This window comes from Rhamphochromis longiceps, linkage group LG11, assembly GCF_057381845.1.
Source record: "Rhamphochromis longiceps isolate RC_006_pf linkage group LG11, R_longiceps_female_GT1.1, whole genome shotgun sequence".
In the NCBI taxonomy this organism is placed as follows: Eukaryota; Metazoa; Chordata; class Actinopteri; order Cichliformes; family Cichlidae; genus Rhamphochromis; species Rhamphochromis longiceps.
This window is the reverse complement of record NC_140567.1, coordinates 17,310,195-17,334,667: the sequence shown is the minus strand read 5'-3', so window position 1 is coordinate 17,334,667 and position 24,473 is coordinate 17,310,195. Positions and strand designations below refer to the sequence as shown.

At 40.4% G+C, this 24,473-nt stretch overlaps 2 protein-coding genes and 1 long non-coding RNA gene across 5 annotated transcripts in view; 2 read left to right on the top strand and 1 right to left on the bottom strand.

Annotated features, from left to right (window-relative positions):
- Positions 1–1,767, bottom strand: part of dop1a (DOP1 leucine zipper like protein A) — a 30,997-nt gene extending 29,230 nt beyond the window's left edge. For all 3 annotated transcript variants that reach the window (XM_085422538.1, XM_085422539.1, XM_085422540.1), the window contains exon 1: positions 1,379–1,767. The gene's annotated coding sequence lies outside the window, so the exon portion shown is untranslated. The remainder of the gene's footprint in view (positions 1–1,378) is intronic.
- Positions 1,768–2,773: 1,006 nt separating this feature from the next.
- Positions 2,774–22,712, top strand: ube3d (ubiquitin protein ligase E3D). The gene is made up of 10 exons (XM_085422537.1): positions 2,774–3,061; positions 5,630–5,841; positions 6,354–6,444; positions 8,223–8,445; positions 8,831–8,903; positions 8,989–9,067; positions 10,039–10,147; positions 11,231–11,397; positions 14,665–14,803; positions 22,270–22,712. The coding sequence occupies exons 1-10, from the start codon at positions 2,973–2,975 to the stop codon at positions 22,288–22,290; spliced, it is 1,203 nt and encodes a 400-aa protein (XP_085278663.1). The 5' UTR covers positions 2,774–2,972; the 3' UTR covers positions 22,291–22,712.
- LOC146658817 (uncharacterized) lies at positions 14,816–21,173 on the top strand. Its single transcript, XR_014913757.1, has 2 exons — positions 14,816–16,204; positions 17,181–21,173. It is a non-coding gene; the product is annotated as an uncharacterized LOC146658817 (long non-coding RNA).
- Positions 22,713–24,473: the final 1,761 nt, after the last annotated feature.

Below are 24,473 nucleotides of genomic sequence, written 5' to 3'. Positions count from 1 at the left end.
ACATCTGCAGAGTTTAGAGAAGGAGATGACGCTGCTGCTGTGAGTCCTACAAGGCAATAGTTCAAGAAATCCTATTGTCTAAAAGGAATGGGGTTCCAATAAGCAGATTCCTGAGGCTGGTTAACAGGAGAGGGATGAGTCTGACTAGAAATTTATGAGTAACGGCCTAACCGTGAAATGGCCTTTTGTTTACACACAAGCAGCTGTCAGGTCTGCTCCCTGTGTTACAAAGCACTATACAGGCTGACAAACCACCATTAAATCCATAAATACTGTTAGACTGGGGAAAATTCCCTTCTCTTTATATGGCATTTTATACATAAAAATTCCTAAAAACCCTAATAACATTCAAAATGCATCGCAACATTAATAAGCGCATCCCCTCTTTCTTAGAATACACCAAAGCTGCTGATCACACTCTACTTAAATTTGGATATGAATGCATCTGACGCACACATTCATCATATAACTAATCTGAATAGTTTGGAAAAAATGTAAAACAACAATGTCGTCAGTATACACATTTATACATATGCTGACAAAGCTGTATACACTAATAACACTGCAATATGCCAATACCTGCGCAATAATACTCATCTTCTGAGTGACATCCTGTGTTTTTTCCTCTGAAATTTGTAGTGTAGCAGCTAAAAGTGACAAGTGGAATCAGTGGGAGAAACTGATGTTAGACAAGTCACATATTACATGTGTACTATATGGCTATCTGCACTTGTTTATTTACATCTATAGTGGGTTTAAAGCCACAGACTTTTTCTAGACCAGGCCCTCTTGTCTTGTTAGAGGAGGGATCGTGACACAAGTAGCAATATAGGCGTATCGGTGAGCCTTCCTCCACAATGCGGTCATTACTAATTAATGTTATTAATCACACCTGTGTTTCTTCTGACGTCACGTCAAAATGCCCTCCGTAAAAAACCGAACCAAGTATAGCCGTTTTTCTCCACCTAGGAGAAGCAAACTTTCACTTGGGCTGAGGTGGCTGTGTAGTTTAAATTTCAGGGAAATGTAAAGTTACGATAAGGAGCTAGCTCTGAAACCTGGCAGCTGTGCTCTCAGACTTCAGTACAGCTTTCAGCAATGAAAACAACAACAACACCCCCACAGTGGAGCAGTACCTCTCTCCTGTGCGATGGTTGCTGCTACCAAAGTATGACAACGTAATGCTACCTGAATAACTACCCTTTTACACACGGAATATTCCCGAAACATTATAACTAACCCCAGTACCGTTACTGCCTGTTACAGTAACATTCCTGCTTGCAGCCACAACGTCATTAGCCAGGTGAGGTTATTTCAGCCAGCGCAGGTCGTGTGACACTTTATAACGTTGAAATTGAAGAACACATAAGAAGCTTACCTTTGTAGGGCACTGACAAACGACTGTCATTCATTCGTGTATCCCGTTAAACGAGGAAAACCCAGCTGACAGCATCAATAATGAGTCGAAAGCTAGCTAATGTTGGTAGCAGGTTGTTTTAAATGATGGGCCCGGCTACTGTATCAGCCGTTCATGCGAACAACAAATCAGACCCGTTGACAAGATGGCTTTGGAAGCAGACAATAGGTAATTATATTCTACATATTCTTTTTTTTCTCTTAGGGTTGCTGTGTGAATATAACAGCGGCGAGCGCATCGGTGAGCTCCCAGAGCCACAGATACAAAGCTAAACGACTGACAGTTCCCAGACTGCACTGCAGATTAGCTGTACGTCCAACCCAGGGCGTCCAACTGCTCTTCCGCATGGACATCTTCCGCCTCTCGGCTCTGTGGAGTCACCAGCCGTCACGACGAAAAATCCAGGAAGTATGCAAGCTTTGTTTTCAAATTAAAAGCTTAGTATTGTATCATTTGAACAAAGTATATGGCATTTGTGCATGTAGAGTACACACAATTTACGTTGACTTCCAAACAGCTCCTTAGAGCACATTTTCTCCCTCTAATAACTGTACACAAACATTTCCACTAGTGCAAGTTTAAAAATGGAGGGAAAATATTTATAATTCACACTATACCATGTCTCCAAATTTAGATTTTGCTCATTAATTCATATTGATACAATGAATTGGGCAGTGGCAGTGTTGCGTGAATAGAAAGATAAGAAATGTAAAATAAATAAAAATAGAAATAATAAAAGTTTCATTTCAATTAAATGAAATACAAAGTTTGGTGAAGAAGAGTACAGGCAGGGTAGAGTGGGTTCAGGTGAGTGTCAGAGGTGATTTGTGACAGAGCTGGAGGCACTAAAGCTGAAAATACTAGGATTTTCCTTGGGAGAGTGACCAGGATGGACAAGATTAGAAATGAGTACAGTTTGGGGTAATAGAATAGAATAGAATAATCCTTTAATTGTCCCACAAGGGGAAATTTGGTTGTAACAGCAGCAGAATAAAAGCATATATACAAACAGAACAGGACGCAGAACAGAAACATACATAGTAAGTATACTGCACAAAGGCTGCTGAAGATGGAACGTCTAGGCAGGAAGAAAGGGGGAAGACCTCAGAGGAGGTTCATGAATGTAGTGAGAGGACTAGGGTGAGAGGGAGGCAGATGATCTACTGTGGCTGCCGAAAAATAAAAAGAATTAGACAGAATCTTTAAACATCATCTCCTAATCATACAGCTGGTAATTTACCCTAAAACCCAAAGACTACACGAAAAAAGGTGTTCATTATGGGCGTGGTGTTTTAAAAACGCTTAACCTTTATTTTGAAATCTTTACAGGATGTTGTTCCTGCCTTGTCACTCTATTGCTCTTGGTCTTACGTACTCGTGGTGCCGTCACGCCGCGGATAAACATAAAACCCTGTACATTCAGTTTGGTAAATCAGGCAGATAGGGTTTTGTGTTTACTCTGCTTTGGATTCTGTGTTTCTGATTAGCGTCACCCAGCCACGCTCGTGTTTTGATAAGCGTGTCACCTCTTCTGGATTCCTCCTAAACAAAGCGAATGGCAAACGAGGTGCCAGCCAAGACACATGGAGTTGGAGTCTTCTTGGAGCTGAGGAGAAGGCTTCAGAGTGGACTGCTTATTGTGGGGTAAGTATGTAGCAGATATCGTAAGTACCAAGTAGTCAGAAATGCATGTTTCTTTGGCAAGTACAAGCAAGCCTAGCTAACATTAGCTAACTTAGGTGATGCTACAGCTTCACCATAGCACCGAGAGCAGGCAGGCTAAATGCAATTCAGTGTTTCAGCGAGATACGCTAACGTTTACTAATGTTTGAATTTGAAATTAATACAAAGAACAAGAACTTTAAAAGAAATGATCGTAGAAAGTAGCAAATTGTATTGTGAAACGCCGTTTTAAAGTAAGTGCTTAAAGTAACTCACCCGTGTAAGATAGTGTTTTGAAAATGAATTAACTTTATTGTTGTTGTCTAGACTAAAACCCTATGAATGCGTGGTTAGAAATGTGGCTTGAAGTCTAACACTTTGAATAACCAGTGAAACTGAAAAAGTGCTGTAACAAATCCGTGTGTTACATTACAGTTACATTGCAATAGAGTACCTTCTATAGAAGGTACTCTATTCTATAGAAGGTACTCTATTATACCTTCTATAGAAGGTACTCTATTGCAGTTTTCTATAGTTCTCTAATTCATAATCTTATTTAAGTAAAACTGCAAACATTTTAGTATCAAAATATAGTTAAATTACTAAAGTGGAAGCATTCACAATGGATAATAGCCTTTTTTTTTTAAAGTTTTATGTATTATTGAATCATAATCCATCCATCCATTAATGTTTTAGTTAGATGGGCTGAATGAGTTTAATTGCCTATATAATGTTGGGTAGTGTTATCTAGAATAATCCATTATCATTTCTTCCATTCTCTTAGCTGTTTGTCTGGCCTAGAGTTGTACAGACACTGGAGTCCGTCTGAGCAGTCCTAGCACGAGAGGCAGGGTACACCTGGACAGGAGTGTCCAGGGTGTAGCAGACAGTTAACCTAAGTAGCATGTTTTTGGACTAATGGAAAAAGCCAGAGTGCCTTGATAGAGCCAACATAGGGAGTGAGATAACATGCAACCTGTACACAGATGCCCCAGCCAACCAGGAGGTTCGATCCTGTGAGGCAACAGTGTACCACTGTGCTGCCATATGTATATACTAAAGCTTTCAGATTAGCGATTCAGGGTAACAAGTATAACATTTAAAGTTACTGTGGAGTACAAATAGATGACAGTGTAATATAGAAATACTTAAAGCACAAATACACTGAAGTTTTAATATATTATATTTAATGAGTGATAGCGTCAAATTCCACCACTGGTGTTATACACACAGAATAGAATTAAAAAAAAAAAGAATATTATTATTATTATTATTATTATTATTATTATTATTCATAAATCAAACAATAAAATTATATGCTGCTTAAAACACAGAAAAAGCAAATAAAAAAATTACAATAAAATAATTAAAAATTAAAACCAACTGTCATACTATGGCCAGTGAAAAGAGGTGAGTATTAAGAAGTGGTGTTTCTTACCTTGAGGTGGTATACACCTGAGTATATACTACAAAAGCCACTAGATGGGGCTAATGAGATTTGAAATTCAGCAACAAGAGCCCTAGTCCTTTGCTGTCTTTCATAGTATTCAAATAATGGTTGACAGGCTGTTCAATTGTGTGGTTTTACATATAACTACATTATGTAGCACTGTACAGACCTGTGATCAGTAACAGCAGAGCTACCCTCTCTCCAGTGTTTGCCTCTAAAGAAAAAAAGTCCATAAAATGGTTGTATATCCATGTGACTCAGGAAATGCTCAGGCTTTTGACTTTGAACTGTTTTTATTGGTGTTTATTACTGCAGTAGTGTTCATAGTAATAGCTCCTAACTGTGCCACTTCATATATAGTTCTCATCATTTAACGTACCTGATTTCTGTTGTGCAACAAAGGCTCGCTCATTTCTCACTGAGTGAGGCTAATTCTGAGTCCATATGTTTTGAACAAGGGAAAAAGATTAATTTATGCTGGATTGTGTGAAGTTTATGGGTTGTTTTATGTACACATTATGTGACAAGAACAGAAAGTACAAAAGGAGTCAGCCTTTGGAGTTTTTCTTTCATTCAAAAAAAAAAGACAAATGGTGCTCCAAAAGATGATTTGGCCTCCCTCCTGAAGAAAGATCACCAGAATTATTTTTTTTTCTTTTTGTTGCGGTATGCGGTGACCATAAATACAAGGAAAATGTATTATAGTACATGACTTAATGAAAGTATTGTTTTGATTACTTTGACTTTTAAAAATGTCAGAATAAGTGAAGAAAGCCTGTTATATTATCAACAGCCCCAAATCCCAAATATTTATCATTTTTACTTGGAAAATGAATTTTTCAAAGTTGCTAACTAATTATGGTAATATGGGCTATAGATGTGATTGGTCACAGCAGATGGCCGCCTTTCCCTGAGTCCGGTTCTCTCAGAGGTTTCTTGGTAAAAAGGAGTTTTTCCTTCCCACTGTCACCACATGCTTTCTCAAAGGAGGTTGTTTGATTGTGTTGTCTGTCTGTTATTGTAGGGTCTTTACCTTAAAACCTCTACAGGAGTCCAAACAGTTTGTGTTTATTTACACTTACAAACCATCTGCTCTTCAGGAAAGATGTGGCCCAGACGCCTGCAGATGTGGCCATAACAAGTGGAGATTCATCCCTCCACATCCGCACTCCCAGAGGGGTGCTGTACCTGACTCTGCCAGCAGGAGTCACCTTCGAGCAGGGATCCTGCATTCCGACACCTGCGGGAGAATCGTGTGGAGAAGAGCTTCATTTCAGACTGCGCATCAGCGTGGAACGAAGCATGGATGAAGGTAATGCCCAGGGAGACCTCCCTCTGAGTAGCTGCGCTCCTACGTGCCAAGACAAGAACAAAGTCTTTTGGTAGCTATTTAGAGCCTTGCTGTCTATTCTGATTTAATTGGGCTGAGTCACTTGGTCATCTGAGAGAGTGAAGGTGTAAATTTTCCTCTCAGGATCCTTAGCAGCGCACAGGCAGCTAATCATCAGCCCAGGAAAGCTCCCTTTAAGTGGTTTGAACGGACTCATCTAAAGCAAACCCCAAAGCCGTTTCATAATATCCCCAAACTCCCATCTTTTGGCGTTCTGTTTGTTTTTGCCATTGTAACAGAAATTTACAGCCAAGCCCCATCAGTGACAGTCCAATCAAACTCGGATTGATCGCCCGCTCTCTATCCAGCCACCTTCACCACCCAGTGTTTCATCGATTTTTGTGCCAAGTCGTAGAAGGTTACCACCCTCTCACCAAATCTGCCTCATTTGTTTGTTTGTTTTTTGCCTTTCGTTCCCCACCCACTTCCCACAGATTCTTCTGCCAGCATGATGAAGATGCTCCGGGCAAAAAAGGCTTATTGTTTCTACTGCCAAGGCTGCATGACAAGGCTGCTCGAGGACAGGTGAGGAGAAGACGGGACGAGGAAGGGCACTGGTGGAAATGGGTTTTTATTTACTCCCTCCTGTGTAGGAAGAGGAGTGATTCTTTATTGATGGCGTGACCCAGCTGTAGGAGTGATAGTCGGAGAGAGAGAGGGGAAAAATTGATGGATTAGAGTTATAGAGTCTGTGTGATGTAAAGGTCTGTGCTAGCCATTAAAAACACAATTGTGTTTCTTACCTTGAGGTGGTTCGACTGGACAGCGGTATTGTTCTTATTGCCTTGTAGCTTTCTCTGGTCAGCAATGTGACATGCTGAAAATTGCAATAGCTGCATTATGGAGACCCTTGCCCTCAGGCTATGTTTCTCAGCTGTAACTCACTAAAAGTTGGCAAAAACATATATATACTTTTTTTCTCTTTTTTTGCAACAAGATGTCAGCAAAGGTTGAAACATCAGGGGAAGAACTCAGTGCAAAATGAAAAGTTATAATTTCCACAGCATTATGGCTCATTGTGCTTTGTAACAAAATGTTCTATTTTATATGTCTGCTCTCAGGTATTAATGGCTGGACTTGCCACATAAAAGACTTCTGTGTAATAAAACTGGGCTGGAATAAAATAAAGAGTAGTATCTTGTAGCTTTAGGTGTTTAGGGTGCATAGCGTCTCTGCTGGCTTCAGTCTTTTTCCAGTTGCAGTTGCCAGGTGTTTTTATTTATTAAAAAAAACAAACAAACAAACAAACAGAAAAACAAAAGTTCTGGGTCCTGCCACTCCAGCACCCAACAGCAATTTACAAGTTAGTGGACAGTGGAAAAAGGAAAAGGGCGAGGTAAACACCACTCATCCAATGAGCTGTAATGTGTGCTCAATTTACTGTAAATGTTGCTTACAATCATTGTCATTTATTTACCCCAGTTGGAAAACTCTGTAGTTACAAAATGAAGCCATCTGGTTACTGGAGTCAGGGGGCGTGTGACAGGTGGAGCACACTGCTCTCCGCGAGGCTACACATCACTTAATTCGAGTCACTCAACTGCATCTTTCTGCTGTGATTGTGATGTTTGTGCCTTTTGGATTATTGTGCTGGAATTATGTGACTAATATTATGACTTGCTGTCCCAAGAAGTTTGGGCTTAAATTTGGTTTGTGAAATTGTGTTTTTATGTTGTTGTTTTTTTGTCTGTTATTAATTAGCCGTTATTTATTTGTGCATTAAACCCCTACAGTTTACCATGCTTTAGCTGCTAACTTGGCATGCCACCCTTTCCAAATATGGCCAAACCAACATTAATATTATAATATGCAGAGTCCAAAGCCAGTGTTTGATTGTTAGTAACTGGTGTAGTTCCAGTTTTTTACAACTAAAGGCCAAATATTTCCTCCTTTTGAGCCATTTCCATGGCTCAAGCTTGTCCTCTTGCCACCCTGTGGGATCTGGAGACTTTGGAACCTGGGTCAGCTCTTTTGGGTCTTTGTCATATTCCTTGAGCTGCCACTGGAAGATGCTGCTACAACCAGGAAGTGCCTGTGCTCTGAGGAAGGATATTGACTACATTTAAGAAACTCCTGGGAAAAAAAAAATGTAGTTGGATGACCTATCATCATCATTTTTTTTTTTTTTAGCTAATTATACTCTTCTGTATTTTGATTTTTCGCCAGCTCTCTGGGATCTCTGTGCTTATTGAGAGATAACGCCTCTCACTAAGACAAGAACCAATTAGCACCGTGTTTAAATATTGCTGAACAATAAACACTGTAATTGCTTTTTTTTTCTTATTATTTTTCCTCTTTTTCAGAGTGTTTAAGCGAGTTCTTCCTCTCCCTAATGGTAACTGGAACGCCATCGTGGATGACTGGTGTTGTCACCCAGACCCGTTTGCTAACAAGAAACTGTTACCCCGAGCAGAAGATTGTTTAATGGGCGATTCCTTTGTGCTGTTAGCCCGTGATGGCAGCTGTGAGCAGACTCTGACTGAGGAAGTGAGTCCTGTTGGCACACAGGACAGCCAAGATCCAAAGGTGAGGGACGTGCAACAGAAATGGCTCCTGTTTATGCAATTAGTACAAAAAGATTTCAGTAGATTTTCCATCCATTCATCTATCCATCCAGACACTCTCTTCTTAGACCAAGCAAAATCAGACTGTGCAGATGAAGATTGATCCCCCTCTTCGTCCATTAGTCATTCTCCACACAACCCGCTCAACACAGGCACAACTGCATGACTAAAGCTGAGAGACAAAGTGCAGGAAAAACAATTGGGCTGCTGTAATTCTCTCTCTGTGTTACATCCTTTTCTGTCTTCCAACCTAGCTATAGCAGCTACTAAATTTTAAAACTGCTGAGTTATAGGTGGCTGCTTTGTGGTGATCCGTTTCTGGATGTCTCTATCTATGGTGTGCACAGAAACCTTGCCGCAGACTGGCCCTCATCTCCTGTGCGAGCTGTTCGTCAGTGCTCGGAGAGGCCGTCGCACCAGGTAGGGGACGATTGTTGCAAGTTTTTATAAATAAACAGCATTTCAACAAGCATGTGCGAGCCCTCTCCCGTGTGGTGTCTTCCAGAAACGCTGAAGCTGTACGTCACACAGGTGGTGGTGGAGCCTGCTGTGGGAGACAGAAAGCCAGAAGCTTCACTGAACAGGCAGGTTTTTGTTTTGTTTTTTTTATCCTTTCAAATCCATACGAGGGACTGTCGGTGCCAAAGATTCTGTTCGCATGCACATGTCGACTGAACACGTGACAGAACATTTGTTGATGCCAGTGCAACTTTACTTCTGAGCTTCCTTTCATTTTATCCACGTTGTTGTGAATCTTGTGTCGGTGCGTTGTTTGGCTACGTTATTGCAATTGCCACCCTGAAGGCACTGTCTTTGTTATTGTCCCATGCTGTATAAAACTGAACTAGTGTTTAAAGCATGAAAAATGTTTGCAGTGCAGTGTGGATGTGAATTCTTGGCAAAAATGGAACCTCATTTTCCACAGATGACAAGAAGGCATCTGTTGCTTTTAAATTACACTATTTTATAGAAAATAATCCCTTTTTTTTTTTTTTTCATTTCAGGTTATTTGGTGGTGGTGGTGGGGGGGGGGGGGGTCGAGTCACACAAGCTCTAGTCAGGCTTTACTTTCTCTATAGTTTCATCATTATGACTGCTGTTGGATATTTTTAGCCCTTCACAATAAAATCAGTACGATGACTATAAATCAGTTCAGGTCCATTTGTATGTTTTTCTCAAGTATCTGACACACCGCTGATTGGATTTTACTGGATCTTGGGGGTGAATGAGGCATATCAGCACTGTGTTCAGGCTTCTTCAAAAATGATTGCAGTCTAGGTCTGAATTAAACACTTTAATAACCACATCTCCCACTGCACCAGTCTGAATAATTCAAAAATCTGCACATAAGCGTTTCTCGTCTACGGCCTCATCATTTGATTAACCGGCTCATAAAAACCAACTTTTACCAGACATATTTTATTTTTGTTTTTTTGTTTGTTTTTGTAAACTTTGATCAGGCAGAATCATCTCCTAAGATAGTGTTTGCTCCAATCTGTTGCCTTTTCAGGACAGAATATGTAAAGTGAATGAACATCGTGTCTCTCTTGGACAGATCTCTGTTTGTGGAGAGGACGGTAGCTGTTAGGTTGCTGGAGCTGTCAAACTCATTGAGCACCTACCACTTCTCTGTCCAGACTCCCGATGGAAAAGCCTTCCTGTTGGTAAGAACCACCCAGCATAATCAGAAAAATAAATGACTTCTAAATACAAATCAAGTACTCTATTATTTAAGAAACGGAAAAAGATTGACTGTGATTGTGTCGTGTGTAGCATTCCCCCGGTGCGTCCAACAGAGTGAGTGAGTAAATTTTAGATAAAAATGCTTGGTTATATAAGGTTTTTGGGGTTATTTATTTATTTATTTTTGTGAATGAGGATTATAGTAGAAAACACAGAATACTCAAGTTGAGTAGTAAGGTGCTATAATCAGTTTATTGTCTTGCCCAAGGATGCATTTTGCTCTTCTCCAACAATGCACTGTTCTGTCTTTGTAATATTCTTCTAGTTTTTGGAATAATATCTGTTGTGCTATCATTTTGTTCCTAATCCATTGTAAGAAAATCGTGGCGGACAGACTCCTTATGCTAGTAAATTTCTTGTCATAGCTTCTAATAGTCTTGTTTGGTGGAAATGAGTGCAGCTGGTTCCAGATCAGGCATCATGTCAGTGGAAAATGTGTATCTGACATGTGAACAGGTTTATTCATAAAATTGTGTTTTTGTTTTCTCAGTTTTACCTGATGTTGGAGTTGAAACATTTTCACAGTAAAAATGTCCAAAAACTATTCCAGTGTTCTGGTTGTGTTCTTGGCAGATATTAAACAGCAGCACATTAAAACTCATCAGTAAAACTCGGGATGGCAGTAACAGTATAATTAATCTTGTGTGAAACTGGGCTGAAAAGGAGCATATTCCAAATGAGAAAAAAATGATTGGAAAAATCAACGTTTCCACCTCTGTTCTCCCATTATTACACATCAGTATGAGGAATCATATTGCAGTAGTAACCCTTGATTTACACTGAACTTAGAGAATAGAACTTAAACCTGTGTTATCCTACAGAATAAAGAAATATTTTCATCTTTCATGTTGAATCAGCTGTACCAGAATAGACCATTTTATTTCTGAAAATCAAACTAATGAATGTATATCATCTCTCTGCTTTGTGATGTGTGACTCCTCACCCACATATCACATATACCCATATGTCTCAAGTGTTAAGTGACCTGTCTGCTCCTCCTGCAGCTCTGGCTCTTGAACAGCGACTCCATCATAGCATCAGTCCCGGAGACACGTGTCGGGACTGAGAGGTCCAATGGCTCCCCTGCTCTTCACAGTCCATCACCCAGAGCTACGAGAGCCCTGAAACTCCTCTACATAGCCTGCTCTGACACGGGCATCCAGCAGAGAGAGTAAGAGAGGACACTTAACATATCCCCCCCCCCTTCCCCTTCAATCTTTGTTTTCCTCCTCCTAATCTTATCCTTTCATCTCTCTTGCGCACCTTCTCAATCACCATCTCTCTTGGCTCACTGTGAGGGATGAAAGCCTACTTTGTTGGTGAACAGACTCTAGGTGTTAATAGAACACGTTGCTCTAAGGGTCCCTGCTCGGATATAATTGTCTGTTATCCTGCGAATGAGCTTCCCATCAAAGCTGCCTCAAAGTTGTCAGCAGCATGTTTGTTGCACGCATAAGGGGTTGTTATGTTGTTTTGACTGTATTGAGGCTCTGTGTGCCTTGCTGTGATGCATTAGAGAAGTGTAGGTGGATGTGCTGCATGTGGTTCTCCATGCTCAGTACAGCAGCACCCCACTGGAAGAGCCTTCCACCCTCATTATTTTCAACAGAATCAGAGCTCAGCAGTTTTTTTTCCCCCCCCCCCACCCTCCTCTTTCTTCCCTTTTTCATTCCCGCTGCCGGGGAAGAGTGAAAGCAGAACAGAACAGGTTTTGTTGTTTCATCCGTTTTGACAAGTTATGATGGAGAAACGATAATTAGAGACAACACTAACCCAAAGGAGAAATAAGGCTGGTCTTCTCAGCCATAGTAGTAAGAGTTAAGAGGAATATTGTAATGTACTGTTAAGCTGAGTGATGCATGGGTACAGAGAGTTGATTCCTCTTACACAAGCTATGAATGCATCTTCAGGGGAAGTGAGAGACTAGGACATACTTTCAAAACAATCTGCTCCTTTCTTTATTGTGCTGTACTTTGTCCACCTCGAGTTTACCCAATAACTCCTACAAATAAATAACACTCTCTCAAACAGCCCATGTAAGCACTCCTCAATAGAAATATTAGTGATTCACTTTATTTAAAAAAACAAAAGAAAAACAAAGCAAGTGTTGGAGGCTGAGGCACAAACACAGCTAACCTTTCACAAGAAGAGTGGTGTGGTTAAGTCTAGACAACGTCCTGATTGTTTTGTTTTAGGAAAAGATCACGGTTTCAGTTAAAAATACACCCTTTCATAACATTGCAGTCATGTTGGAGAGCTCACGCTTTGTCAGCACAATTTATATTTACTCACTCACAGTCTTAAAATGGCGCTTAACTTTAAGACCTAATTATAGGTAGCAATCATAGACTGTAAATAAAAGATCAACACTGCCACTGTGACATCACTCAGTGGTTTATAGACTTCCATTTTGAAGCCTCCATTTTGACTGCTGCTGTCTTTGTTTCTTTGAAGCAAAACTTAACCATATCCTGAGAAAAGGGTAGAAGAGGGGAGTAAACAAGAAAGCAAGTTTCTTCAGTGATATCAGTAAGCATACACATGCCGACAGGAAGTCCATATCCGAGAGAAAGAGTTGTGAGCTAGAGAGGCTTCATCCTAGACCAGTAGGTACATCAGCTAAGAGTTGAATTCCTACATTCTGAGACACCCAAAAATGTGGAGTTGTAAGTCACGTATGCTTTTACAGATTCAGGCAGGGACCATCACACTGCTTAGCTATGTTAGCGTGGTGAGCACGGCAAATTTGCCGCCATTTTTCACTTAATGTCACTAAACTCTGTACATTTAGGATATAACACAAGTGAAACTGGTAATTAATACGACAGTTTACCTCGCTTAGAGTTGTCACAGATGGGGAAATAGTTATTACTCACAGTTTTTACTCACTTTTGGCAGATGCCTCAAGTGGCCATTTGAGGACATGGCGATTTTCAATTCAATTCAGTTTTATTTATATAGCGCCAAAGAAACCTCGATACTTACTGCTGATCCATCAGTTTCTCATTTTTATGCTTATTAAGTGGCTTGTGCACCATATTAATTACAAAAAATAAGGTAACAAAAGTGACAAGGCGTTTCATTGTGTCACACACGTACTCCTTTTTTATTGACATGTTGTTTATGTAACATGGCTTCAGCAGATACCAGATATTACAGGAACCCATCACAAATAAAGATTATTTTAAAAAGGATCTTTTTTGTTGTGGCAAACTTGCCAAGAAATAGGCTAAACAAGATATTTTGTTCTTAAAGTAAACATGTCACAACCCTCTGGTTGTGAAACTACTATTTATCATAGTGAAACTGTATCTGAACAGTTTTAAACATGCTTTATTTTTGACTGCAGTCACCTATTGGGCAACATCAGCCCAGCCAGTTTGGGTCTGTCTTTATTTTTCTTTTTTCCCTTTTCAATTGTTCTGTGTTTAATCCTGCCGTGAACTCCACGTCTTCTTAGAGAATAAGCTTCACGTTGGTGGGCTGCTTTTTAGAATTTTACCCATTTCTGCAATTTGAATTTTTGAAGTTTAGCGAAGCTAAATGCCGGTGTGACTCACACTTCCATCCCCCCCACATAATTTACCATTCACCCTTCATCACTCATCTCTGACATTTTTAAATTAAATGTTATGCCTGGGGAGCTGAAGTCCCGGGATGACAGCCCTCTTATTCAGGATACAGCTGGTTACAGTTGAGTGCAGCCAGTGGTTGCAGTACGCGTTGTTAAAACTGCCAATAATTGGCTAGAGAATCAGTGAGCCAGTGCCTAAGTGGATTAGGCTTGTCACTAATGGCAGTTATTTGATTATAAATTGAGTGAAAGTCGCAGGCACCATCACTGTCCCGGTACAATAGAGAAACAGGAGGTCTAATAGATGTGGAAAGTGAGTCTAATGAAAAACACACATGCACAACTTGTTCATAATGTCTAATCAACTCCTACAAAGCGTTATGATGTTGGCTGGTTGGGGTTCAGTACAGCCACAGTTGCCTTTTTTTTTTTTTTTTTTTGACTGTCTTTCATCTTAAGTACAACTGCCAAAACTTTGAGGAGACTTTACCCTTTCAGAAACTGCACAGACGGCTAAATGTCACCCAAACAAACTGGATCAGCACCTCACGCTGACAGACCATCAATCTTGGTTCTCTCAATCACTCTTCCTCTTCTCTCTTCAGCCCTTCCCCTTTCTTTTTGTCCTTGTCTTGAACACACACTTCATCAGCCTCACAGACACGTATAGCGACACGCGCTCACACAGGTTATAAATCCATGTGTTTGGATATGTGGTTATCAGTTTACAGTTTAAAACTAGTCAATTAAAATGGCAGGACGACCACTTCAACTTGAGATTTACGGTAGCTTTTCTGGACTTCATTTTGGTCGTAAAATGCTAAGGCAGTCACAATAAATCATTGCTTCTCTCTGTGTTTTCAGCACTGTAACTAGTTGGGAGGTCAGTGTCATAGGACATCCTGTGGTGCTGCCACTAAAGGTGTGTGAGGAGCTGCTGCACGTGATGGATGACAGCAACTCAACACTTCCCGCGTCGATGCGTTGCATGAGGTCCTATGAGGTGAGACGTTTACCATGTATTGTAAAGCCATATTCATTGGTTGCTTATCTTTATTACATAAGCAAAGAGAGAGGGAACTTCATGTACCTTTTAGCTTTCTACCTTTTGTAAAAAGCTGTATTAGCAGCACCACAGGCTTTGTTTTAGTTGACAGCGCTTGCTTACTGCTCCCCCTTTTTCCATACAGCGCCTTGTTTCTCCATTATTCAGTAGTGCTTGACAGTGTTTTTATCCCGCCTTAATTAATTTCATGATTCAGAGCTTTCAGTTAACAGCCTCGCTTTAGGGATTATGTGGGTCAAATGTAAGACTTTTCTTTTGTCAGCCTTATTTCAGCTCCTATACACCTGTAATTGTGCAAAATGTGTATATTTAGCCCGAGTTGCCAAGGAAAGCCATGCGACTAGAAAACGGGAGGCGTTAACTTTGCTGACAAGTCTATTCTCTCTGAGGCTTTAAACAGTGATGGGGTAATTAGTGCCATTATCCTCCACTTACTTCTCAGAAAGTTTGGGACTCCTACCTCTTAAACAAGTCTGCTAAAAATTACAAAGGCTAGATTTGAGCCTCAAAATCCACATTCTAAATCTCATTCTGATGCTTGGTTTGAGCTTGAGCAGATTACTGTGACTATAAGCATATATGCCTCAATGCCAGAATGCTTTGATTGGCTGAATAAATATTTTCATTAGCAGTTGAACAGGTGTACCTAAGAAAGTGAACGTCTTTATATTCCATTTATTTCTAACACAGCCTGATAATTAAGATGAGACCCAGATAAGGTAAGGTTTAAAGAAATAATCATCAATGACCAACTGATTTGTGACTTGGAGAACCAGTGGAGAACTGAAGAACTGAGTATAAGCACTGATGAAGATATAATTAGGAACTTGTAATTTCACACACTCAAATCTCTGCTTATTGCCTACGTGATAGGTTGTGGTATTTCAGCGCTACTTTAAGATAAGCTAATAGACTTGGGAATTTACAAGTGGATGTTTACACTTTTTTTTTCTTCCCCTAGCTCAGGAAATGGAAATGCCATGGCAAAGGACCAGATCGCTCTCTGGCCCTGTCCATGTAAACCACATTAAATTCCCATCATCCACATATAAAACAATCCGCTCAGCACTTATCCCTTTGTGGCTGATACATGGGCACTACTGGAACCCAGACGCTGGGTTTGTAGGTACCCCACACTCTGTTATGTCAGTTACCAGCCTCCTTTGCTACTACTAATATGTTCTCTAGTTGCTTTCCTCAAATGAAGATTAGTTTAAACTGCTACCTGTCCACTTCTCCTCACTAGCTACCAAACTTTATAGTGATTCCACAAGCTCTGCTCTTCAATTTTGTGCTAGTCTCTTATGGCATATGCCATAATAAGGATATCCCCTTAAGGTAGGGCTGGGCGATATATCGAGTTTTTTAAAAATATCGATATATTTTCATACGAGATATAAGATGTGACAATATCGTTTATATCGATATAGTCTATGTTACGTTATAATTATACTTGTGGAGCCGCAGGTTTGCCTCTCTTTCGTCCACTTTTGTCTCTACGCAACGTTACTCGGCCTCGTCTCTCCTTCACTGAACACAACTCCCCCATAGCTTCACCTGCAGGCAATGACAAGATGAAAGCGGAAAATCTCCGTTAGCGAGTTACCGCGGATCGCCCCGTGTGTGGGGCTGGACGGCGTCAACGTGTTAGCGAGCTAACCGCGCTAACGACATGCAGCCCGGAGGGGCTGCACGGCCTAAAATCCTTTCATTTTCTCAAAACTCGACAGTGCGCCTTATGTATGAATTCTGGTTGTTCTTACTGACCGCGAACCGATTTTATGTGGTACACAGCGCTCAGCAATCTGTCAAAAATGTTCTAATATGACTTTGCTAAGCTACGGAGCTGCACCACTTGATGTCGGAGGATTACGGCTACCGGGGAGGAGCCTCGCGGAGTGATACGTGCTGTGTGTGTATAAGGACCACAAATGGCACCTGTTCAGAGACGTGGTGCAGCTGTGAAATCTGTCTCTTTGTTATTACGCTCAGCGTCTATTAGTTTACATTTTGACTGCACAATTGTGAGCTTTTTGTTATGCACAAAAACAACATTGTTTTCTTTTATTTATGGACCATGATTATTTAATAAATGCTGATATTTTATTTTTGAGTAATTTCTTCATGTACATCTACGCTGTATGTAAATAAAAGTGCCCGTGTGACATCTGGGACACAGTGCGACTAAGAACTCTCTTTTTGTTATTGACTTATGGCTTTAAAAAAAATATCGAGATATATATCTTATATCGCCATCCAGCTAAAAAATATCGAGATATGAATTTTGGGTCATATCGCCCAGCCCTACCTTAAGGCATAAGGAAGCCCACTCTTTTGTTCTCTTTGATGGCTGCTGTTTGTCCCAGGCTCCCTAATGAAATGCGCTGGGAGGGAAATCTTAAGACTCTGCTATATTATTTTGACTAAGATCTGAATTTGACTCGTCTGCTTTCATTCCTCACGCATAAAAACTGAAGTCCACCAGTTTACATCAACACTAACATAATGATAAACTTAGATGAAGCCACTTTTCCTTCTTCCTTCTTATGAGGGTAGTGGTCTTTAAAGCTTAAACATTCCTCACTATGGAATTGCCGTCTCGCCACAATCCTTAAGGGTGAGACACTAATAAAAGGTCAGCTCTGTCTCTCACCCCCCCGGGTGCGCGCGCGCACACACACACACACACATATTGTGGTACAATAATGAGCAGTATTTTTGCTTTCTCTGGTAACAACATGACAGCGGCGGGTGGAGCGGAGGGAAATTGGGCCCTGTTGAAATGGAGAAGGTTGCAGAGAGAGCGACCCAGACAAGAGACACAGTATCTGTCTGGTGGAAGCGGTTGTAACAGTAAAGAGAGTGTGATAAATTGACACACTCAAACATTTCCTGATAATAGGAGCCTCTTGTGCTGCAGGCGGCAGAGTACGGGAAGGTAATGTGATCATAGGGTTATCTAGAATTACCGGAGACTGTCTGAGAAGAGTATGTGAGACTCACTGTTTGAAAACACAACAGAGTATCAAAGCATGTAGTGTGGCATCCACCAATGATCTGAAGAATTATTTCTGCTGCTTAGACTGTTGAGTGAGTAAAAGGCTTACTGTTATAGTTATAGTAACATACACTTGGCAAATGGAGGGTCACTGGTTCAATTCCAGCCAGATATGGTATTGCATATGTGGACCTACCTGCTATGACAGACAAAAGTAGATTTTGACTATATTTAAAGTAAATTAAATAAAGTGAATTTTGTGTTGTGTTCATGATCTTGGTCAGTATATGTAATGGCTACTTTTCAGGTAATATATTACAAAACCATATAATATGTAGTGTCTGTAATGTTGTTTCCAGTGCAGCTGTGTTCCGTTCATGGCATGGCTTTAATCGTAACAGCAACATCTTGAAGCAGAGATGTAGTTTGTACTGGGTCTTTTATTTTGAAAATTGACCAGATTCTCTCTTGTCCCGTCCCTGTGTCTGACTTCCTGCTGTTACTTATGTAAATGAAAGTCTGTAGTCATTTGAAAAATGGATATTTCACAAGCCTTTAGGTAGCTCTGAGAAAAACTAAGTCTACTTTTGCTCCGTCTACTCTTTATATAGAAAGTAAGAGGATAAGCAAGCCTATAAAGGCAGAAGTTTTGGCAGTTTACTGGTCTGAAGCATGCATGTCCTACGAAGATGGGTGCATTGTGTTAAGTGTGTTAACAGAATGCCAGTATTTCCAAAGGAGTAGACTTCCCAGCAAATTCACCCCCAAGTTGTACAATACTCAGAGAAATTGCAACAAACCCAAAGATTTACATCTCAGACTCTACAGGCCACAGTGAGCATGTTAAATATTAAAGTTCATGACAGAACAATTAGAAAACGACTGAACAAGTACGGCATGTTTGCAAGAGTTTCAAGGAGTAAGTCCCTTGTCTATAAAAAGAATATGGTAGCATGGGTTGGATTTAGAAAGTTGCAAGACTTCTGGAACAGTGTCTAATGGACAGATGACATGGAGTATAATTACCTTAAACTGAACACCAGCATAGCAGCACAAGAACCTCCTGTTAAGCTGTTAAGCACAGTGGTGGAGTGGTGATGTCTTTTGAGCTTGTTGTGCAGCCACGTGATCTGCACTCAGTGAAGCACTCACTTAGTTAACCATGAACTCTATACCAAAGTATTCCACGTTAGGTCGTCTGTCCTGACAGCTAAAGCTTGGCTGTAATTAGGTCATGCAGCAGCAAATCTACAACAGAACCTCTGAAAAAGAAAAGAATGAAGGGGTCGCAGTCACCAAGTCAAAGTCCAGACCTTAACCTGACTGAAATGCTGTGATGGACTAAAGTAATGTTGTAAAGAAGAATGGACCAAAATTACTCCCCAATGATTGATAAAATCAAGACTGATAAAGTCATACAGAAAACCATCACTGCAAGTTAATAGTGCTAAATGTTGGTTTTACAAGTTACTGACTCATAGCATGTACTTACATTTGTGTGACTATAGGAAATAATAATGGCTCTTAAAACTCAATGTATTCACTCATGCTGAGCTTAGGAGCTAATAAAAGACCTTTTCAGCAAGTCATAGTTGTACAAGTACAGGTAACTACTGAATATACTGTGGGAGTACACATGCTGGATCTTTGGAATGACTTATCACGACGCTTAATTGAAACTTCATTAAAGTTAGTAGTCATTCTTTCATGTGTCGTGCCTACATTTAACTTCTCAGCAGATTACTAACTTTTACCTACACTGGCTTCCATTTACTGAGCTCACTTTCAAAGTTCTGATATTGTGCATGTTGGCTCACTGTCACCCTGTCAAGGCTGACTGGGACACTTGAATAGAACTGAGCCATTGTTAATGTGATTAGTGACAGCACTTCTTGTGATATGACAAGTGAAAATGTTCGCTGTGAAAAAGCTTTTTACAGGGCCCGGGAACGGCTCACCAAATGGAATGAGCTGCCATTGTCATTAATTACACCTTTTGAGTAGCAACCACAACAGCCTCTTATCACTACCACAGCACTTCGGCATTGTTTGCAGCTAACTGTGTTGAATCAGTTGTGTTTCTAGATCTGAGTTTCTTTGTTTAATTTCAGTCAGTGTGACCAGATCAAAGTCTGCACCGTAGCTGTGCCCATTATTATGCTACATGTGGAATGTGTGGACTGCTGGGTTCCCCGCCTTGCGTCCCTGGGCCTGCCAGCGTAATGGGGTGTAAAGTAGATCGAGCTCGGAGTGTCACTCTTGAGCCTGCAAACAGACAACGCCTCCCTCCTCCCCCTCTGCTTCATTAATCTCCCTCTCACACACACTGAGATGGCATGTAGCTCAGACAGAAAAGTGATCCAGTGTTGAACAATGGAGAAGCGGGAAGATCCATCGATCGTGCAGTGTTTCTGCAGTCCACATGCCATCACATCAGGAACACAGCTGCACTTTGAAAGAAATGACTTCATCCGAGTTGCACGCGTAGTGATTCATTGAACAGGGAATTAATTAACACACGGGGGGTGTGACCCTGTTCTCAGTTAAATGTTTACATCACTGGACTCTGTTCTAAACATGAAGATATGAATAAAGTTGATTATATGTTGGTTACCTCCAAACTTTATTGGAGACCTAATAGATGAGACTCTAAAGAAGTGCTTTGTCTTATACTTCCTCACATGCCCCCCCCCCCCAGTTTTTCTTTTTCTTTTTTTTAATGAAATCCCTTAGTTCTCTAGTAACTCATGAATGGCATTTTCTATGACAGGTTAAGAGTATCCTGTATTCGGGCTAGTAATAACTTGATAGCAGCTATAATCTGAAGCGATAAAGAAAAACACATCATTATTATTTATTTATCAGTTTTAACTGCTGGGAACTCGCTGTGTTTCTTTCATCACCTTCTACTCTTCCAGACCTCTTTCAGTTCTTCACAGGCAAAGACATGTCCTCAGTGCTGCTGGCCAAGTTTGGAGTGTTATGATAGTAGAGCTCTGGCACCAAGAATCAAAGAGCGTGTTTACTCGAGTGACTTCCTTAAACCAGGCTCCTGTCATTGTCTCACTACCTTTAATACCCACACTTTAACTGTAAAAGCCGCTGAACTAAAGAGCTGTCGTGTAGAGATGAAAACTAAAACTAGAAAAGGTGGTCTCTCACCACAGCTAGGTGTATTACTCTGAAGGATTTGCTGTGCGATGATGTATAAAATCTGAATTCTGATAGATCAAAAACACCCTTAAGTATATTAATGAGGCAGATCTGCTGTCAGCATCCCAAAAGACTTTGGAGAAGCTTTTTGTTTTTCAAATTCCAATAATTCTAATAATAAAAATTTAAATTCTAACAATATAGACAAGTGACTTTAAAAGGGGGAAGAAAAAGTCAAATCTATTTACCTCGACTTGGTTACCAGGTTTTCAACCCACTTCATAGTTGATGCCAAAGATGAATAACAACAAGCTGTGGGCCAGAAAACTGGTAATGCTGGCAGCTTACCTTTGTTATCTATATGTGAGCAATCATTGAGTCCCTCAGACTGAATTTGACGCATGTGGTAGGTTTGTTTTCTTCATGTGGGTTGCATATTTCAGGGTTCCTATTATGTGTGGAGTCTTTCTGAAAGATGTGTTATTTTCTCAAATAGTAAATGAGGAATCTCACAGATTAATAAAAGTTAATGTACGTGTTTTGTCCAAGCAGGGGAAACATTTAAGCATTTAATTTAATGTTGCAGAAGGGAAGAAACCTGCAGCTTTTTCTTTAAACGTTCTGAAAACCACTGGTTTTAATCAGCTTCTCACACTGAGGGATGGCGCCCTTCCAATCACAAGTCTGTCTCTGCTTCGTCTCCTTTTTCTTGGACTTAGCAGCAGCAGCTCACCTCTCGTTGCCATTTCTTATCATTTGTATGAATTACCACTGATGCGCTTGAGCAGTGAGCAGACATTGGCACAGGGACGGAGAAGACAGGGCCTTGAGTGAGGCAAATGCCCTCATCTATCATCCCAATATAGAGCCCTCAGTGGAGCACAACCATTGTCTGCAGCAGGCACACACCCAGGAATAGCAGATGGAGGGAGGATGGGGCGAGCTGATTTGTTTTCTGGGCTTTGTTTATCTGAATGTGTGTTTTTGAAGTTGATTAAATCTCTACCACCTGTGTTTTTTGTTTTTTTGCTGTTTGAAGACAGTAATTGCAGATAATGTGCTCCTGAGCTGATCAGTGGACTGTAGAGATTGAGTACATCTGTGGTTTGGCCAACAACAGAAAAAGAAAACTGTACACTTGCCCATTGCAAACTGGAATTTGACCAAATGCTGAAGTTCCATTTATTTTTCCATGTTGTGAGTTTCTGCATAGATTTTCACTCTTTACTAAACTTGTGCTTGTCATTTCTAGGTGGCGTACTTAAGGCTGTGAGATCGCAGGTCAGAAGGCTAGGTGGTCAGGACTCCCACTCATCACTCTTGGTTACATATTTCAAGAACTACTGGGAACAGCCAGGATTACATGTGCCGTTTCTTTAAGTTAACATCCCCCCAGTGCACTGAGAGAATGGGAATGGAATTTACTGCAGGAGGGGGAGAAGTGCACCAAGCAGGCTGTAGCTTGTTAAGCACGTCAAGTTGTGGATTGCGGTTGCTTCTGTCAGAATATTTTAGTGTGTCATCACCTGCACTTAGATTCATGTTGAAACAGGATGATGGCACACTACATTTGTAGTTCCAATGATCTTGAAATGTATCACAATGGTACAAAAGCCTGTGTATATGTGTTGGGTTTGTTTGTTTTTTTTTGACAATTCTTAGCAAAGAACCTGAATAAACATTTGCCTAAAAGAATCACCTCTCTTTTTTTGTCTTACCTCCCTGAGATGACTGCTGGTTGATATGTGGGACATTGTTCTTCAGTTGGCTCTTGATGAAGGCTTATTATGGGAACACTTCAGCCCCAGGGCACAGCAGCACATCTTCCACTTGAGAGTAATTACAGCTCATGGAGCTAGGTGATTTTTTTTTTTTTTTTTTTTTTTTTTTTGTCTTGTTGTGGGTTTGTTTGGGAGTGTGTACCAGTTATTGATAGTATTTATATAATGTGCGTGATATGAGGAATTATTGTCAAAAAGGATGTTTATACTTTGAAAGTGGTCCTTTTCGTTTGAAATAATTGCTCTACTTCCAGATGGATGGAAATTCATGCAGACGGTCAGGATTTCCAACAGAGAAATCTTTGGTGGTCCCACAGATGGTGTGATGTTTATAGCTTTGACAAAAAATGTTTTACTATCACAAGGATTACCATGTAGCCTAGACATGTGTTAGTTATGTCCATCATTTTGGTTTATGATCAAACGCCTTCAAAACTAATAACACTCCCATAAACCTCATTCCTCTTAACATGCTAGCATTTTAAAATTAAGATGCTGAACATAATTAAAAGGTTGTCGGCGTGTCAAGTAAGGATAAGTAACAATCAGGGATTCCATGAATGACATTTAACTTGGGATTTACTAACACCTGCCTAATATTGTATTGGTCACCAGAGATGGGCAGTAACGCGTTACATTAGTGTCCGTTGTGCGTGGGAAGAAAACTTCTTTTTACAGTGAAAAAAACCCCTAAACTTCCAAGCAAGTACCGAGTGCGCTATGACATGATGGGAAACTCACAGAGAAAGTCGCGGATTCTTCAACTGACCGCGGCACACCTGCACCAGGGTAAACCTCCGCCTACCGCAGTGCTGCTTAATAGGTGAAAATAGAGCAACAGGACCGCTGAGTCTTTGACTTTATTTATGTTCTGCTGTGTTTTACTTGCATCTATTTGAAAGACTGAGTGTAAACACAAAAAAAATTTAATTTTATGAGCTGGAATGTGCAGAAAATAGGTTTAAATGTTAAACTAATTTATTCAACTCAGAGAATGTTGGATATAATTAAATTTTTGCTTGATGCATAAAGTTAAAAGATTAAAACTGATAAAACAAGTTAAAAAAAGATTTTTTCCATTTGATTACATTTTGTATGATGGATTATGTAGAAAAAGTAGAATTGGGCTGAAAGATCTATCGCTTTATCACCTATTCAGGTTGTAAATCATGTTTTTAAAAAGTAACTAAGTAACTAAGTAATTAATTACTTTTGAAAATAAGCAATCAGTAAAGTAACGGGATTACTTTTTTGGGGAAGTAATCAGTAATTAGTTACTGATTACTTTTTTCAAGTAACTTGACCAACACTGTTGGTCACCCTTTTGTTGCCCAGCCCTGACCCACTGAGGCATGGACTCAACTAAACCCCTAAAGGTTCACACACACACTGCCTGCACCAACTTGCTTTCTTCCCACAGTGCATCCTGGTGTCACATGTTCCCTGGGTATGGTGGAGCCCATGCACCAGGCCATCTATGTGATGTACATAAAATGTGATTTCTCTGTTGTCCAGTTCTGATGCTCACATGCTCATTGTTGGTGCTCTTGGAGGTGTACAGGAGTGAACATGGACACCATGACTGGTCTGCAGCTATGAGTCGACTGTGTGGGAGGTGATCTGTGACGACCATGGAGAGGACATCGACAGCCTTACTACATGCATTACTGACTAT